General features: G+C 40.5%; 1 protein-coding gene across 1 annotated transcript in view; it reads right to left on the bottom strand.

The window, feature by feature from the left end:
- Positions 1-19,067, bottom strand: part of smarca2 (SWI/SNF related BAF chromatin remodeling complex subunit ATPase 2) — a 49,492-nt gene that overhangs the window by 10,097 nt on the left and 20,328 nt on the right. Inside the window, exons 21-29 of the mRNA XM_020585915.1 lie at positions 18,699-18,803; positions 16,666-16,752; positions 16,252-16,298; positions 13,094-13,260; positions 12,064-12,227; positions 10,407-10,634; positions 9,944-10,021; positions 9,189-9,407; positions 6,822-7,042 (exon numbers count right to left, since the gene is read on the bottom strand). Of these exons, the coding sequence (XP_020441571.1) occupies positions 6,822-7,042; positions 9,189-9,407; positions 9,944-10,021; positions 10,407-10,634; positions 12,064-12,227; positions 13,094-13,260; positions 16,252-16,298; positions 16,666-16,752; positions 18,699-18,803 (1,316 nt within the window). The remainder of the gene's footprint in view (positions 1-6,821; positions 7,043-9,188; positions 9,408-9,943; positions 10,022-10,406; positions 10,635-12,063; positions 12,228-13,093; positions 13,261-16,251; positions 16,299-16,665; positions 16,753-18,698; positions 18,804-19,067) is intronic.

The following is a 19,067-nucleotide window of genomic DNA, read 5'->3' as shown; positions in this document are numbered from 1 at the left end:
GAAGGTTCTGGGTTCGAGCCCAGGCCAGCCCGGTACCATTCTGTGCGGGGTTTACATTTTCTCCCTGTGCCTGCGTGGGTTCTCTCCAGGTACTCTGGCTTCCTCCCACAGTCCAGGTCAATGCTAAATTGCCCCTAGACAATTTATTGTGGGTCTGTATAGTTGTCTGTCTAACATGTCAGCCCTGTGACAGACTGGCGACTTGTCTAGGGTGGACCCTGCCTCTCAACCATTGTCAGCTGGGATTGGCTCCAGCCCCAAGCAACCCTCTTCAGGATAAGCAGTATAAATAATGGATGGATGGATGGATGTAAAAATATGAATGTACATATCTGAATGCAACATGAATGAAAACCTACCTTCTGTACACTACAGTATAAGGTCAAATGACTTAATTAGTAGACAATGTGAAATCTAAGTTCTTTCAGCAACAAATATTAACAGAATTAAACAAGTGGGTGAGAAAATAGGATCATAAATGGTAAAATAAAAAGCATCTGTATAATTTGCCTCTCATTCATACACAGAAGTAACAGTGGAGTTGCCATGCAAGGCACTGCCCTGACTACTGGGAGCAGCTGGTGTTCAATGTCTTGGTCAAGATCAGGGACAGGTGAAGCCAGGAACAGCAAACCCTATGAATACTAGACCTGTTCACCACCTGATCCTCAGCTGAAATAAGCAAAATCCATGCCATGACAGAACAAGGTATATGAAATATATAAAATTAATGAGCGACAGAAAATATGTGAGAATATAAATAAGAAAGAGTCAACTGCACATGATCTCTGCTCTGTCTGCTGACGCGGTGTGCAGCATGAAAAGCTAGCGGAGTGGTGTAAACAGGGCAGAGACCAGGTGACTATTACATCAGAGACTGTAAACAATGATGGCTGTTCTTAGATTCATTTTCAAAATAAGGTGTACCCCACATACTGTACTATGTGAGGAAGGAACATGTTATCCAGTGCAGCCGTCTGCTCATTGGTGTGTTATTCATTGTTTTTGGAAAACAGAGGAGTTCTGTCTCTGACCAATGAGCTAAATCAGGGTCTGGATTCACAGACATCACAGTGAGTACATTAAACTTATTCTTGGTTTTAATCTGTATGGGATTTGTGGAGAAAAACCAAACAGAACATCACCAGCCTTATCCTGTAAAGCAGGACCCATTCAAGCCTAGTATTTACACATACACCAAAAGTACTACTAAAATAATAATAATACAGAACTTGTGAGTCGTGTTTCTGTGATTCAAAGTGCCAAAGCTTTTCTTGGCTTTTAACTGCTATTTTAGAGCTTCAACTGTACCATGTTCTAAAGTCTAAAGTTATAGATACAAATAATAATAAATACAGTAAGTGTATAAGCTTGGGGCCAAGTAGGGACGTACACAACAAATAACTGAGTATATGTAAAGATTTCAATATGGAAAATAAAGTGATAATTCAAAATCAACCAAGAATTTCATCTGAGAGAAGAGATTGTTTCATAACTCATCTCCACTTTTCACCAACAAGAATATATTCATCAACTAAAAACATTCAATGCTCTATCCATTTTAAGATTCAGCTGTTTTTGCAGATACTTCTGAGACAAATGCTTCTGCAACAAGGATGTGAGAAATCAGCTTACATCCTTGAATCATTCTCCACTTGCAGCAGAGACGGAGACAGCAGAGTTGTCTTTAACTGCCTTTCTTACTGAGCTACCCTCCCCAGAGTTTGGGAAAATAGGAAAAGAGACAAGTTAATGAGGAGAAATGGGCATTGGTGCTTTTTATATTAGTTCTGTACACCCTGGAGCTTGATTGCTCATGTTAGTAATACCAGTTGCTGCTCATCTGTATCATTTCCTCCCACAACGGGTTTTCACACCAATGCCAAAGTCTTTACAGCTCTGATCCATCTGCCTCAAAATGTTTGTTAAACTGCCAAGACTTCTCACTGTTGTGCTTTGAGATTATTAGTATTGACTCTAGTGTTCCTTTGGCAAATTTAAACTAATCTCCCCAGCCAAATGCACATCATTTAGGGATCCTCTTGCTGTTTGCATAAGACCTTTACTTGTTGTTTGGTAAACAACCAAAAGGCCAGAAAAGCAGGCCTCTAGGCTGCAAAAGACAACAATTCAAATTCTGGACCAGCTGGTAAATGATGTAGAGGGAAAGTGAATAAGAAATGTTTCCCACACTCAACAATCACAGTTAATGTGACCTGGATTCATTTATGACTGCTAGAGGTGCCAAGTCTATGGAGGCAAGAACAAACTAAAAGCTAGATGCACAATACACATTTCACTCTCAGGTCTCTTCACTGGCTCCTAGTCTATCAAAGTTCTGCTGCTGGTTGATGAATGGCTCAGTCTGTCTATTACCACGAGTCCTGTTGACCTGCTAACTAGTGCCTGAGTGCAAACTGAACACAGAGAAGCAGCATTTAGCGTCTGTGCACCACAGAGCTGGAACTAACGTTCAGAGAACAAGAGACCCACTGCCACTCTGACCACCTTTAAATCCAAGTTTTAACAACTTCTATTTTCCTCACTGCCTTTTACTAAACCATAAATAATCATTGTGGATTACCTCACCCTGCTGTCCTGTATTTATGCCTCTGTTCTTAACTTGTAATTATTCTTTTACTTGGTGTTGTAATGTTTTTAACACACTGTGTAAAGCACGCTCATGTGCTATACAAATAAACTCAGTCTTGCCTTCAACTGCTTAAATACAAAAACATGTCAGAAAACTGAAACAGGTGAGATCAAGTGTGCAGGGCACAAAAACTGAAACACACCAACCTTCTGAAAATAGCTGCTAGTAGGCTGCCTACACGAAATCACTGCACTGATTTGAGCCAATCTTACAGCCACGCTAGGTCCTTGACACTAAGCATTGGAGTGTTGGTCAATCAACCAATGAATGCATTGACACGCTTTTATGATTTATCAAGAACAGACTTTTTAAGCTTTATTTCTAAACAAATCTTCCACCTAGAACCCACAGGGAGTCACACAGCTGAGCGCGTGATGCATGAAAACAAATCACTATTGTCTACAAACAAAAACGTCTCTTACACATCAGTTTCTGTAAATTCAAAACAAACTAATGAAGGTGCTTCAAAAAAACAAAACAAAATTTAACTACAGTGTTTGAACTGCTAATAGAGGTGGGTCTTCTACCTGTTTTGTAATACTTTACCTGATAAATTGCTAGATTTATCTTTTAAAAATAAAACACAAATCACAAAGATGAACACCAAGAAGAGACTACCCCCTAAAGGTTGAAAGTGCAGTAGCAGAGCTCTTTGGCCTGATTTCAAGGCCACTGATCTCAGATGACTTGATTTGTTCAATCGCTGTACTGCGCTCAACGACCTAAAACCACAGAGGTGGATCTACGTTCAAAAGAAGCTTGAATGAATCAAGTATGCCATCTCACAGTGCAACATGTGGGGACCTCTAGGAACAGAGCCAATTGTTAACTTCAGTGAAGGACGCTGGAATAAATGAACATGTGATCCTGAAGGTTTCAAACGAAGGAGGCCAGTAGAACAGCTGCTCCTTTCACAATAATCTGTCCGTGCCCTCAAAGGTTTTACAACACCCCCATTAGTTTTTATTTTGACACTCAAGCAGTTTAACTCCAGTGAATAATAATCTTAGATGGTAAAAAGCTACAAAAATAAGTGACAGGATTTTTACAGGGAACCAGTAACAAGTTAATGTGCATATTTTTTGCAGTACTGAAGTAAAGGAAGCCTTGAAAACTGATGCAAACTATTTCCACAGGTGTCCTGAGCTTTGTTGATGACTTAGAACATCAAATTCTGTCCATAAAGCAGTGTTGGAAAAGACCTCTGATGATATATGTGGAAAAAGGCCATGAACAAAGGAAGTCAGAGCTTTTCAGGGTTTTATCCTATAGCAGGATAATGAAACACCTCCAGGGCAGAGCAGTCGGCTTCACGTGAGGGAACGGCAGTGTAGTGTCCAGACTTTCCAGGTGAAAGAGTGAAAGCAAAGCAGCCTACAAGTGCAACACATCTGTGCGAACATCTGCAGCAGTGCTGTCTGTCTGAACAGTTGACTTCAGTTGCAGAGAGAATGACACAGGTGTGTTCAGCTGCTGAATTAGACTAATAACAGCTGGAGAAACAGAGGTGCTCTAAACCTTCTGACTGTGAAATCACAGCAAACTCTGGTTACCATGTTTACCAGAGATCTCCACACCATTACACTCTAATCTGCCTTATAGACAGTTTATCCCAGGATGCTGTAAATCAAACTGAAGCTGCACTAACATTAGCTTTATGCCATTTGGAGGTGTTCTTTGTTTATGGGCAAACAGCAATGCACCACAGCGATCCAGAGGGCTGGAGTGGAAAATCCAAACTCAGTCTGAGTCTAGTTAGGTGAGCGGAGCGCCAGAGAGATGATTGAGATGCTCTGGGAAGAACAACCATCAACTGGGAGAGGAAAGAATTTGACTTCTGGAAAGGCAGGTAGCAGTTTCCTGGAAAAACTCTGGTATCGTCGCCAGCCAGTGCATATTTGAGTAATGGGAACACAAATGCACATGTTCTTCTACACATGGCTGTATATTACAAAGACAGAGACACACGTACTTGCACTTTGGGATGTGGACAAACAAAGAAAAATGCAGATACAACAGGACAGATGACACGCACACACACACACACACACACACACACACACACAGGAACTGCTGGACTGAATCACACTGTACTGTTTTTAAGACATGACTTCATGTCTGTTCATTTCTTACTCTACTAGTCAGGGAAAATTTTGTACTGTGCATTGGATAATGAAGACATGCACTATTTGCTATGCTTTCACAAACAGAGGTACTTTTTTGCACTCAAGTACATTTTTAGAGATGTACCACAACAGAATGGTCCCTAAATAGAGCAATGACTGCTTTTTGATCCACACAGATGAATTTAGATAGTAGGCATAAGCAAGCGAGCCACCATCACTACAGCAACAGCACATCACTTGGACTTAACTAATGTATGCAAAGAATTTAACTGTTTAAGTGCCTTTGGAAAAGAATCTGGAGGAGGTTCTATAGAAGGCACTATCCTCTATCCCAAGAAACTCATTTTACTTTCATTAAATCTTATTTCTAGAACTCATTCTGAGGCAACAAAGGACCAACCAGGGAGTGCTAAAGACAGGAAGAGGGGGCCCGTGGTAAGCTGTCACCCTGCTGATTTCTTGGAGGTTGGTGATCTGAATCTTAAGCTAAGCTTAAGTAATTCCTGCAGGGCTTACTTCGTGCAGCACCTACTGGTTGAAGAAAAATAATTAAACTACAGCATCTGTTCAACCTCCACAGTCTAGAAAAGCACAGTGTGAAGTACAGTAGCAAAGTAAACCCAACAGGAATGACTTCAAATCAAGTCTAACAAATATCTTGCGTTGTAATATAAAAATGCATCATTTCACAAAAATCCTTAAACATGAGACTATGGAAGTCTAATTTTAGTCATGAAATGTATGAGATTACCAAACTAGTAAAATCAGTGGCATGATTGCTTTAGAGGTTTCTGGCTGGTCCTTTCTTAACGGGCTGTTCAGGACGTAAACACGAGGATTTAATGGAGAATTATTTTTGTACATCTGGTTTCATGGAGCATAGGCTTGTGGCTTTTACTTTCTCTTTTCTCCCACAGTCTCAGTTTGCTGTTGGAAAAGGCACAGCCCAGAAAAGACATCTTGTTAGGCATCTTGGTGGGCCACATTTTGTGTAATACCTTAGCAGATTTTAACCTTTGCTCTAATGGTATCTAACATACAGTATATTTTCAACATATATGGAGCTCTACAAGATTTTATGGTCAGTTTTCTTGGAAAAAGTACTTAAAAATGAAATCGTGTGGAACCACAGCAGTAATGATTATGACTGTGAAGGGTCGATACACCTGAGAGTTACAACTCATCTATACCAGCATGTCACCAGCACAACAGAACGACTTTTCAGTCCCCCATCAGTGTCTGCATAGGATGTGTTCAGCCACAGAAGCTTTTGACCTCCCTCACACCTCAAACACACAATGTATTTAGACTAAGGTATAAGGACATAAGATTTGCCTGCATGCATCAAGCTTCAGCTAATATATGGCACTAATTAATACTGAAATGCATCTGTTCAGTGCGATGGACCACTGAAGAACACAGCTGATGGCATTACAGTGTAGACAAAGTGTGAGAGACCCAGCATAAAAGTTTTCAAAACATAGTGGGAGATGATGCCAGAAATATACCTGGCTGCATGTTTAGGTAGCTGTAAATCCCACCTTCATGAAGATGATCATGTTATGCTTTTGCTGAAAAAAATCTTGATCATGCTGTTGAATTGTAATGAGTGTTTTTTTTTTTTTTGGCTGTAAGACAACCGAGCAAATCAGAACTCTGTAAGTGGGATAAAGGATGGAGACCGCATCATCCTGTACTACAGCTGAAACAGTAACTAAACCACTGAAAAATAGCAACAGAAAAAAGTCTGGATGAGGTCATCACAGCCGTACATGGTGTTTCACGTCAGCTAACAGAAATAACAACTCTTAAATGTTCCCCTGTCTGCCTTATAAAAGATTGTACTACTTCCAGTGATTACTTCTGTGTTGACTAAAAATGATGTTGGCAAATCAAATGTCTTTTGCTGTTGACTGGCAAGAGCAAAAGAAAAACAAGAACCTCATTTGCAAACAGCACATGGTTAGCATCAGCACCACATCACTGTGAACAATGCAGTGAAATAAAATGTTTTCAATTCGGTCTTCGATAAATCTCCTTACCCGTCTCTGTAGTTGATCACAGTATCGATGATGGTGTTCATTTGCTTGGTGAGTCTGGGGGGATTGGGGGATAGCTTCTCAGCTGGTGGGCGTCCACGTCTCTTCTTGGCTTTGGTGCCGTCGTCTCTGCTTGACGAATCCTTGTCCTGCCGTCTCTTGCGTTTTCGCTTCTTCAGCCGGATCTCCTCCTCCATCTCTTCTAGGTTTCCATCCTCTATGGCCTGGAGTCAAAACAGGCAGAGCAAAGACAGAGATAAGTCTACTTAACTCAACGTGTCCACATATGATTTAGAACTGTAGGGTTGTCGTCAACACACAGATAAATGACACTGTATTTTTAGCTCTGAGTTTAAAGTTTGTGTAGATATGCTCCTGAAACTGTCATTCATCATCACTGCATGCTGTAAAATGATTCACAATACATATTTCTTTATAGCTGCAAAACAGAATATGCAACACTAATGGTTTAACATGTTGGTTGGCAAAAAGATGAGACACATCTGTTTAAAAATTTGTGCCAAAAACCATTCAAGTACTCATTTGCATTTTGTAATTTGTAACAATTACACAAGAACACAAAACCTGCTTATTTGAGTTCTGGCCACATGGTCTGGTACAGAACATTTTAACATTCAAATTGATTCCTAACAACAAAAGTAACAGGTAGCCTTGAGGTCCCTACACACTTTTCTTCGGTTAATTAAGAATCCAGATCAACACTTCCAACCTATCAGCACCTCGGTCTCAGTTTCCAGGAGTGTGTGTAACCACATATTTGGTGTGCGTAACTGGAGGCTGTTAGCAACAACCTAAGTTCAGTTACAGTTAAGGCTTGATATGCTGATATTATTACATGCTCCTCGACCACTACTATGAGTAGGTAAATCCATCCCTAACAAGTGGCATGAGGACTGTTATTTTTTTATTTTACCTCCACCAAAGGGCGGGGCTTATGGTTTTGCCGTTGTTAATTGGTTTGTTTGTTAACACCATAACTCAAAAGGTAATAATTTTAATGAAACCTTTTGGAGAGGTAGGGTACAGCCCACGGAACAATCAATAAGATTTTGGTGCTGATCGGTCACGTAATTTGGATAAAGAATTTTTCTAAAAAAAGATTCACCATTTTGACACCCACCAGCTGAGGTTGACTGTATGTGAGCCCCCCCTTGTGGCCAATGCGTGTAGCTGCACTGCTGAGCTCTTAGAGCATATATACAGCTGGACTCTATGCAGCAACAGCTGGGCAAGAGCCTGATGGCACAGATTTTGAGCCAGGCTCAAGGCTGTTAATATTTTCATCTGTAGGACTGGTATTATGCCATTTAGTCTATCCAAGTAATGCCAATTTAGAATTTGTTCCAGTTGCACATTATAGCTGCATTTCCACCGCCAGAACCTAATGAGCAGTACACCCCATGCTTCTTACCTCACAGCATAACCTCATGGGTTGACACGGACCGTCCTACTTTGCTTTTCTACTGTATTATTCTGTGTGAGCTCTGTTTAGAAGACATGCTTACAACTGGACAGAGGGAGAGCACAGGATGTGAAGGATCACTCCACAGTGCAACGATCTCCCTCTCAAACTAATAATGATATCAGCATCATTCCAAATGCCAGCAGTAGGTTTTCATGTTCATGAAATCATGAGGGTCAAACTATCCGGGGAATATTGTTTTTCTGGCATTAGGAGGAAAGGGATATGCCCCTTCGCAGAGTTCACACACTCTCAGTGCTGTCTAGTAAAGGTTTACTTCTTCAATAGGAACCAATGGGTTTAGGGCTGAGAGCCACTGACAGAGTGGGAAAATTAGAAAATACTGAGAGACACAATAACACTGATGATTTTGGTTTTTCCACGGACTGAAAGGAAGAATGACAAAACCGTGATTTATAATTTGGCAGTGTGAGCAGAATGACATGAAATACAAAGGAAAAAGTCTCTGTTTCTGACAAAATTAAACTGCAGGTTAATCACAGTTATAATCAATGTGAGATTACATGTTAAGATTGAATTGTACACCACCTGAATGAGTGAATAAGCATGATGTTCCCACAGGTGCAGAGTAAAGATAAGTTTTATATCTTTAATTAACCAAACTGAGTTCATGCTAATCAAATCTGTCAGCCTATTTAACAAGATTGCTGTAATTAGCTGCAGACGTGCCCAGTGGGGAGGTGGAAAAGAAAAAGTTCTTCAGTTCTACAACGACATTCTATTGAAGTTTGGTCTTCCATTACTATAAATCAATAAATAAATGACATTACAGCCTGCCCTTGGATAAATACATCAGAGGCTGTTAACCAAATTTACAGATTTACATTTATCACCATAGTTGATACCAGGTATACTCAAGACTTTACCCGTAGCCACTGTTTTTCAGTCAGCGTGTCGCTGTAATCCACGTCCCGGCGACAGCGCGACCCTCGACCAAACATCTTCTCTTCCTCCTCTTCATACGTGAGCCGTTCCACCTCAGCGTCATCTTTGATGATCCATGAAGGCAACTCATCCTCCTCCATTAGACGAGGCTTACGCTTCGGGTTCCTGGCGTCCTCCCGGCGTCGGTCCATGTCCATGCGCTGCAGAGGATAACAGGAGGAAAGTCACCATCATGATCAGGTGACATGGTTCCTGGTTCCCCTATGTTACACCACACAAGCTGGATATATACTGGAATCAAGGGAGTAGCAGCAGTCCTGTCATGCACACCTACAATGTCACTTTTGATTGGCACATCAGTATCACATTTCTCCTGTTGATATCACGACTGACAGATCTGTACTAGACATTTCAAACACAGATGGTCACTAACAAGTGTAAAACTGCCAAGTGGTGTACGGTGAATGATGACCACAAGTTCTGTATCTATGACAGCCCAGTCATTTATTATGCAAGAGGAAGCATCTGGCAGGAGACTGCTGGCTGAAGGTGCCCACACAAATGATGGCGTTTAACCAGAATACTGAGATGATCAACAACCTATAATTATTCTGAGGTAGATGTAAAAAAAAAAACCAACTGTAAGCAACACCTCTGGCAAATTTATATTTTGAGACCAGTCATTTCACAAGTTTTACTCTGTCAACTGGATCTCGCAAATGTGTAATTTCCTTACCATGAAAAGCTCAAATTCATCTTCATTGCGAGCTATCATCTGGTTAAGGGTTTCATCATCGGGTACCTCATCTTCCTCCTAAAATTACATTGGAGAAAATCATCAACACATTCCCAGTATAATACAAAAATCTTTCCATACTCAGTTTTAACAGTTTCAGCACAACAGAGGCCTCTCATGCTCAGTTTGAAACAAATCAGTCAAGTATGGCACTAAATATAGCTGTGATTTAATTCTATTAGTGTAGAATGGTGAACTCCCTGGTCATGTCTGGGGAGCCACAGCTGATCCTGCAGTAATTCTATCAAAGCCAACTTGCATAATTTAACTAGAGGAGAAAAAAACTTCTCTTTTAAACCTCCTACATTCATTATAGCAAAATGGCTGATCAGTTTTGAGATGCTTTTCCTTCTAAGAAAAATAAAAAATTTAAAATAAAACAACTTACAAACACAGACCATACCTCATTCTGCTCCTCATGCTCTAAAATGGCCTGCAGAAAGGCACGGCGCTCGTGGCTTGAGGACTTCTGGTCGAACATGCCTGCCTGGATAACCTTCTGGTCCACGTTGAGCTTGTACTTGGCAGCTGCCAAGATCTTCTCCTCCACACTGTTGACGGTGCAGAGACGAAGCACACGCACTTCATTCTGCTGACCGATGCGGTGAGCACGGTCTTGAGCCTGAAGGTCCTGGAATCAGCAAATGAAAGAGAAATGTGAGGCCATTTCAGCTGCATCAATGTCAAAAGGGAAATGTGTGATTTTACCAGTGTGCAATCTCCAAAATTAAGAGCCCGAACCAGAACAACTCTCTGATAACTCAGTAAGAGCCCTGCTCAGTGACAGTTTAGTCTGCATGTTAAACTAACAATAGCTGTGCTGGCTGCCAGTGCTTTGTCTGTCAGTAAATAATATCACAGGAAATGTAAAGCTCTGTGTATGAAACACACTCCTGTTGCTTGGTAGAGCACTGAAACGTCATGCTAAGTTCACATTCCACTGTGCCAATACACATCTTCTGTTAACAGATTCAAGCAGGGTCTGTACCTGAAAGGCCTACTCAGGAGTATTTGCTACTAATCCAAAGAAATGCACAGTAAAACAAACAAAAACCACATTCATGTCATTGTGAATATATCCAGTCACATAATAAAAAGGGAAAATACCTGTGAAAAAAGTTGCTTTGCTTTGCATTGCTTATGTGTGGTCTGACTGTTGTCTTTTATTTGTTGATTCACAGTGATTTGGCACTGCTATCTCTGCCACCATCCTGCAGTACATGATGTGATGGCCATCAGATTGCCAGGTCAGGGGGCCTTAAGCTGCTGCGTTCATCTGGATTCCAGTTGCTAGTGACTTTATAACTTCCTTGCAACCAGGACCGATTGTAAAAATGAGCCAATACATTTCAGTCCAATTTTACTGAGGATATTCACTAAAATTGTCACATAACTGCAATTTTTCAATTTATCAGAGTATTTACAAAGGGTAAAGACCTCAGTGAGTGCAGACACGATTCATCTGATTTGAATAAAGTGCTGCTAATTAATATATGATGCCGTTTTCTGCAACTGAACTTCACTGGAGAAATGATGTTTTTGGAAATGCAAATGTATTCATCCCACGAGAGAAAGAAAAAGTAAATACCCGGATATCATCAACGCAGCTTATTCAAAGCAAGTGTGGGAGATACAGTATTTGAAGAGGAAAATTTAAACTTCTTAGACCAGATTATTTCTGAAAACAGCTTCTTCAGTCATGTCACATGGGACTGGAGCCATTTATAGCCCAGAAAAACAAGCAGGGTGCTCTGGGAAACAGAAATCCACAATCATTGGAAAAATAATAGGTTGTTGCATGGTTGCTGTTCACTGGTGATGAACGGACAGCTCTGGTATTAACTTGTGTTCCTTTCCATCTCACTATTTTGACATAGCCTTTTGTGCCTCTGGACAAAAATGGCATAAAAAGCATATTGAATGACAGCAAACACGTAATTTCCAGCTGTGCCAATTTTCTTCCATTTAACAGCACATAACTTCAAAAATGGACAAACACAACTTTCTACAACTGTGTGTTTACACTATGATTGTAAGTGCTGTCTGTCTGAGGGACAGACCTGGTGGGGATTCCAGTCACTGTCAAAGATAACAACAGTGTCGGCAGCCTGCAGGTTGAGGCCGAGGCCCCCGGCTCTGGTGCTGAGCAGGAAGATGAAATACTGAGATCCTTCCTCATTGAATTTCTTCAGCAGTGCCGCACGGTCCTCAGACTTGGTCGTTCCTGAAAATCAAACATGATTAGAAACGCAGGGTCTGTCGAGTTGAGGCAGAAAAGTCAGCTTGAAGTTCTTGTTCTTCTCGTCCAGAGTTAACCGTTTAAAAATGTCACATATACTGTGGTTCAGCTCTGACCAGCTGAACTGTTTCAGAGGTGTCAGAAAAGGGCATGTAGAGGCTCTAATTAATGAGGTTCACAATGTGATCAAACCATCCAACAGCCAGTTTATATGTCTGATTAAATAATGCTAATTAAGGAGGTTCACAGTCCACAGCCGCATATCTGAGACTAGTCTCTTAATGTAAATGGTTTTTGAAAGTGCTGTGCAATCCTGATGGTCAAGAGTGATTCACTGATTCCTTTCATTAATTTCTTAATATCATGTTGCACATTTTATTCTGCTTCAAAAATGAATCAATGACATCTCCTCGGTGACTAACAGGATTTCTTTTTGTTTGAGTGACTTTCAGCTGAGTGGTGCTGATAAGAATTCTCCGACATCTTAGTCTGACAGATTATCATTATTTTAGTATGACAATTTTGAGTCCATTTAAATAGAATTTTCACATTTTTAATACACCAATTACAAAAACAGATAAAGGGATTAAAAGATTTCATCTCAGATAATGATCGTATCACACAGGCCACACAGACACGACTAGAACTGTAGCTTCAAAATTCCTCATAATTCCTCTGAAATGTTAAGTGATAAAACACTACAAGGACTACTGATTTACCAAAGTAACAAACAAGGTGAAGACAAAGAACAATGAGTGGAATCTTCTCTGCTGAGACACTTTTAAAACACGGCGAAGGGACATTTTTGACACAAAATAAGCATCTTGTAAAAGTTAGTAAAGATGTGATACCATCAAGACGTAAATACTGGAAGTTGCGGTAGCCGAAGTAGTCCTCCATGATTGTCATGAGAGAGGTCATCTGACAGAAAAGCAGGACTCTGTGGCTCGTGGCCTGGAGCTTTGGCAGGATACGGTCTAGGAGCTCAAACTTGCCAGAAGCACGATACAGATCAGGCCTGGGTAGTGAAGAAGCAAAAGATCACAGTTTATCAAAACCACTGAGGCCTCTAGTTTGACCATTCTGCAGTGTGGCTCTATGTTTTTACTCAGGTGGAGAACAATTACCAATTTACAACATTAACTTACTGCTACACTGGGGATGGCAACTGTAATCCTTTATGTTTCTGTACAACTGTTAGTTCAAATAATGAAAAGCAGACCAGCACTTTTCAAGTCATCCTGCTGACTAACACTCCGGGTCCCCTGTCAGACCAAACTGAGACAGCTGTGAAAACATACTGCCAAAAAGTTAAGATTAATGGGTTTTGTCACTCTTTGTTTCTTCTTAATCTTTGTCTTAGTTCTATTTGGGGATAGATTTTTGGGATTACAGTTCCCAAAATGTTTTGGCAGATGTAAACCTGAAGTGTCCATTATCAGTTTTCTGTGGGCTAGCCCTGTTTTCTTCCATGTTTGCAGTGTACCCATTTATGTACATCACAGGATTACTTTGATACTAAAGAAAACTATAAAATGAGGACTATCAGGCAAGTTCTCAGGTTGAAACAAGTGCCTTGTTTTCTTATCTAAAGAGACTTCTGAAAGTTTAATCACGATGGACATTGGAACTATTGATATTCTGGAGAAGTGTGAGTCACACTGAATTTACTGTCTGTGTGTGAAGATTTGACTAAGAGACTCAGAGAAAGAGTAGCTTATAAGTCATGTTGAAGTATATGATATTGACTGTATCATGCATATGACTTGCACATGGACAAACCGTACAACTCATTATTTTTAATTAGTCCTTTTCAGTCTGTTACAACCAGACGTACAAAGGTCCAGATACCCTCCTCTATGTAAACAACCATTAATGCTGCAGTATATCATCAAACTAGAGGCCTGTGATCATCCTAAAGTCCATTCAGGGAAACGCCAACCCTGTAAACAGCTAAACACATTTTAATTACTACAAGCCTCCACCACTTCTAAATAGTTTTTTTTTTAAATGTATTTGCAAAATATCAGTAACCAAAGGGGAATGTTCTTCACAAAAAAACCAAACAGACAGCAATTTTAAGGTTTGTGTGTGTTTGGTTGTTCAGAGTGGCCCACACAACACAGGAGCACGAGCTTTACTCTCACTCACCTACAAAAACATGTAAGGTAAAGGTGGAGCACCATATTGACTGAATCAAAGTAAGGCTCTTGTTTCAATACACCACATGCTGTGCGCTGTGGTGTTGAGAGCTGAGATAGTATTTCTTGTCCTTGTTCATTTTTGCTTGTTTCGGGCATTTTGTAATGCATTGCTGCTGTTTGTGATCCATACATACAGCAGATGAAATACAAGGGGCAATCTGTTTGGAGCAGCTCACACAACAACAGACCAATAAAATAATTCAAATGGTAACAGACTTGCGCTTGTGTAGCACTTTTCTACCATAGCACTCAAAGTGCTTAACCCTACTTGTCCATCCATACATTCACACATACTGGTGGCCAGCAGAGCAGCCACACAAGGCCACTGGGAGCAAGTTATGGCCCAGTGTGTTGCCCAAGGACACTCTGATATGTGGACTGCAGAAACCAGGGATCGAACCGCCAACCCTGATTAGTTTTACAAACAGGTAGAGAATAAAAAGGCCTGAAGGCAACAGGGAAATTTTCCAGATGATTTCTTGGTTACAAAAGAATACAAGTATCTTTGTTTCACTCCTGCCCACAAACATTATCTGGGCCAGGGGCTGTCTTACTGTTTACAGGCTTTCAGAAAGTGTAACGCGCTCCTGCCTGATGTCAACCTTACAATCTGAGGAAGAAGACTCTGATAAAGGAAATATTGTCAATGAAGTCATGTTTTTTTCAAAGCAACAGCAGAAACTATTACAAATATTTGGCAGATATGCATCATTTCTTCCCTCAATTTCACAAAATGTCCTGTGGCGGTTCCCTCCCAGCTGCAAATCACCACTTCTGTGTTTATGTTCAGCCTTATTCTTATACCTTCTTTTAGCTTTTCTCATGTCATTTCTTTTCTCGACTATTCCCCGGTCACTTCATTTTGTTCGTGATGCTTTTTAGCTCTTTATTAACCAATGGTATGTTAATGGGAAAGACAGTGATGAGACCAGAGAGAGAAAAGTTCACTGCTTTATGCCCAAATCTCCCTCTTTATTACAGTAAAGCAAGGACAGAAACAGGATGTGCAAAAGGCCTCTAACACATACGTGTGATTTGAGGTGAACTGTTGTTATGAATAATTGCTCTCTGCCCTCAAGACAGATTACCTAACACAGTCCAAATGACTTCTAAAATTAGGCATTAAATTACCAAACTGTTTCACTGAGCATTACACAAGGTCAAAGAGACACCGACAAAGCTCTGAAGACATTATCTGGGAGGCCATCTGTTTGTGACTGTGCATTTCATTCAGAAACGAAAATCACATTAATAGAGCTGAGATTAAGGCTGGTTTCCTATAAACACCCTCATCTGAAAAGGATCTGGAGAGCAATGTAGAAAGCCCAGTAAAACCAGTATATAAACACTTACTAAATGATATATGCCACACTATAATGTAGTCTTAAGTAGATGCACTGTAAATATTTATTAATGTATTATTAATTACATATTCCTCAACGTTCACAGTATCTGTGTGAACATATACAGAACCTACGTTGGGGCAGCTGTGGCTCAGGAGGTAGAGTGGGTTGTCTTCTAACCAGAAGCATAGCGGTTTGATTCCCAGCTTGTCCAGTCCACCGGTGCATGAATGTGAGTGCGCTTAGAAGTGAATGGCCAAATAGTGTGAAAGTGCTTTGAGTGTGCTGCAATGCATAGAAAAGCACTCTACAAGTATAAGATCATTTATAAGACCATTTGACCCAGCATCAGCCGGGTTTACCAAAGGACCAGCATCAGGATTCTGTCAGTTCCAGCTCCTTTCAGCACATGACGTGAGGAAGTGTAACTGTACAGGCACCAAGGCCTTTTGCCTGACTCACCCACTGATGATGCCGTTTGGATAGCCCAAGTGCTCAGCGAAAGATTCCTAAAACACAGGACATTCACTGGTTTAAATAAAGAACGGTTATCAAATCTTATATTTAAATGTGGCTGTACTGGGAACAGATGTCAGAATCAATTCTCCAGTTTAGGTGGCAGTAAAACACAACAAGATGATGCAACAAAAAGAGCTCCAGTCAAACTTCAGTGGGGGAAACTGTATAAAACACAGATCTGATGTTTTAGTCTGAAATAAATTTTCATCTCTTCAGTGGGAGCATGATTGATGTTCAAGCCACATGCTTCATTTACTGTATGTAACTGTGAGTTTGCGTCTGCACTTTGCCACATTTTGCTTTAAATATTGCACATAAAAACAGGAGCATAGAAATCCGAATTTCAGCAGTGCTCACCTCAATGTGCTGGAACATGTATGGGTGGTTGCAAATCTTCTTCAGCTGCATGATGGTGTTCATCAGGGTCTTCGCTCCTCCTTTGCCCTGAAGAAAATTATTAAATCCATAAAAGAATTAAATTCCAGCTCAAAACAATGATTCTTTTTTGGGGGAGGGCAGTGGAAACAAGTTGGGAACATGACATGTCATCACTTTTTTAAGTTGATTTAGTGAAGGAGTAACAAAATAATGGCTTATTTACACATCCAGCAGATACAAGCAACACCATCATTCACCTGGAGTTATGTTTGTGATCATATGGTGAATCTAAGTCCAATGTTCACTCTCCTTTCTACCGGGAAGATGGTTAAAATTGATGGGAAGATGGATGGAGCCAAATACAGGACCATTCTGGAAGGAAACCTGATGGAGTCTGCAAAAGACCTGAGACTGGGACGGAGATTTGTCTTCCAACAAGACAATGATCCAAAACATAAAGCAAAATCTACATTGGAATGGTTCACAAATAAACATATCCAGGTGTTAGAATGGCCAAGTCAAAGTCCAGACCTGAATCCAATCGAGAATCTGTGGGAAGAACTGAAAACTGCTGTTCACAAACGCTCTCTATCCAACCTCACTGAGCTCGAGCTGTTTTGCAAGGCGGAATGGGCAAAAATTTCAGTCTCTTGATGTGCAAAACTGATAGAGACATACCCCAAGTGACTTACAGCTGTAATCGCAGCAAAAGGTGGCGCTACAAAGTATTAACTTAAGGGGGCTGAATAATTTTGCACGGCCAATTTTTCAGTTTTTTATTTGTTAAAAACGTTTGAAATATCCAATAAATTTCGTTCCACTTCATGATTGTGTCCCACTTGTTGTTGATTCTTCACAAAAAATTACAGTTTTATATCTTTATGTTTGAAGCCTGAAATGTGGCAAAAGGTCACAAAGTTCAAGGGGGCCGAATACTTTCGCAAGGCACTGTATTTAGCTGCTAAATGCTCCACTGTTCACCAGTTGGTCTCCAGTTGTATCTGTCTGCTGTTTGTTGCTGAGGAGGCAGAGGGCAGTTAGTTTTTAGAGCTTCTTCTCTGAAAGCAGCTGTTTCTTGCTGCAGCTGCTTTGACAGGACAGAGTGACCGAAAACCTGAACAAAGAGCTGAAACTCACTATAAAGCTCAGCTGTAGGTATGCCACCATGAGACCCACTTCACACTGTCACACTATCCTCACATTGCTCTAAAATATGAATGACAGTATATTCAGCAGCACAAATTCTATGGCAGCCTAAGTTTCATTACGAAGTCATGTAAATGACGCTGAGTGTTTGATCACTCCTTTGAGCTCCGTGCAGCCTGCATCCCCAGGTGGACATTGTGCCTCACTGAAAACCAAGCTAAAGCTAAAAGCAAAGATGTAGCTTTATTAGGATACAATTTGCAATATGCAGTACTGTGCACAAGCTTTAGGCACTTTAGATGTTTAGATTCTTATTCACCACACAATACCTTCAGAGAGGCATTTTAACAGTCAAATTCATTCTGCAGTATGACAACAAGACCAAACGTCCAGGCAGAATAATAAAGAACCATCTTCAGAGACAATAAGTACAAGGACTCCTGCAACAGATGGCCTGGCCCCCACAGAGCCTTGATCTCATCATTATGGAGTCAGTCTGGGGTCACATGAAGAGACCAAAGACACTGAGACAGCCTAAACCCACTGTGGTACAGTGAGCTCTCCAAGATATATCAAGGAGAACTGGTGTCATTGAAAAGGCAAAGGATGGTCACACCACACTGATCTGATTATCTGATCTAGGTTTTTCTTTCTATTGCAGTAAGAGATGAACTGATAAGTAAGAATAATTAAGCTAACGCGCAGGCCAACTGCAATTACACAAAATGCATTGCTCGTCTGATAAAATGCAGGAGACTATAAATATCGCTGAGCTTTAATTATACTGCTCAGTTTGTCAGGACGACACACACTAATTAAAACAGGGCACACCTACAGTGACACCACAGGGTTCTCGCCATATTTACCTTCTTGTCTTTTTCCGAGCCGTCAGTGAGGAGGATGCCTTTCTGCATGTGGCGGTACAGAACCTTCTGTATGGCTGACATGTCACATTTTATAACATACTCCACCTGTGTGGATGAAAAATATCATTCTTCAGGTAATGAAGCTGTTTGACCTGACACCAGTCTTGATCACAGTCATCTCCTTCTTGACAATGTAAGGTAAACATAACGGTAAACAAGAAATATAATACAGTGTAAAGAACATTATGTAAAAGGTATATTATGTACATTTGCTATATACCTACAAAGAACTTTATCTAAAAGTCATTACTTTCATAAGTTTCATTTTTCTTAAGTGTGTTTAAATTCTGCAACGTTTCCCAATAACAA

The sequence above is a fragment of the Monopterus albus genome, unplaced genomic scaffold, assembly GCF_001952655.1.
Source record: "Monopterus albus unplaced genomic scaffold, M_albus_1.0 scaffold385.1, whole genome shotgun sequence".
NCBI lineage: Eukaryota > Metazoa > Chordata > Actinopteri > Synbranchiformes > Synbranchidae > Monopterus > Monopterus albus.
The sequence above is the reverse complement of the archived record's forward strand: the minus strand, read 5'-3'. Positions and strand labels throughout refer to the sequence as shown.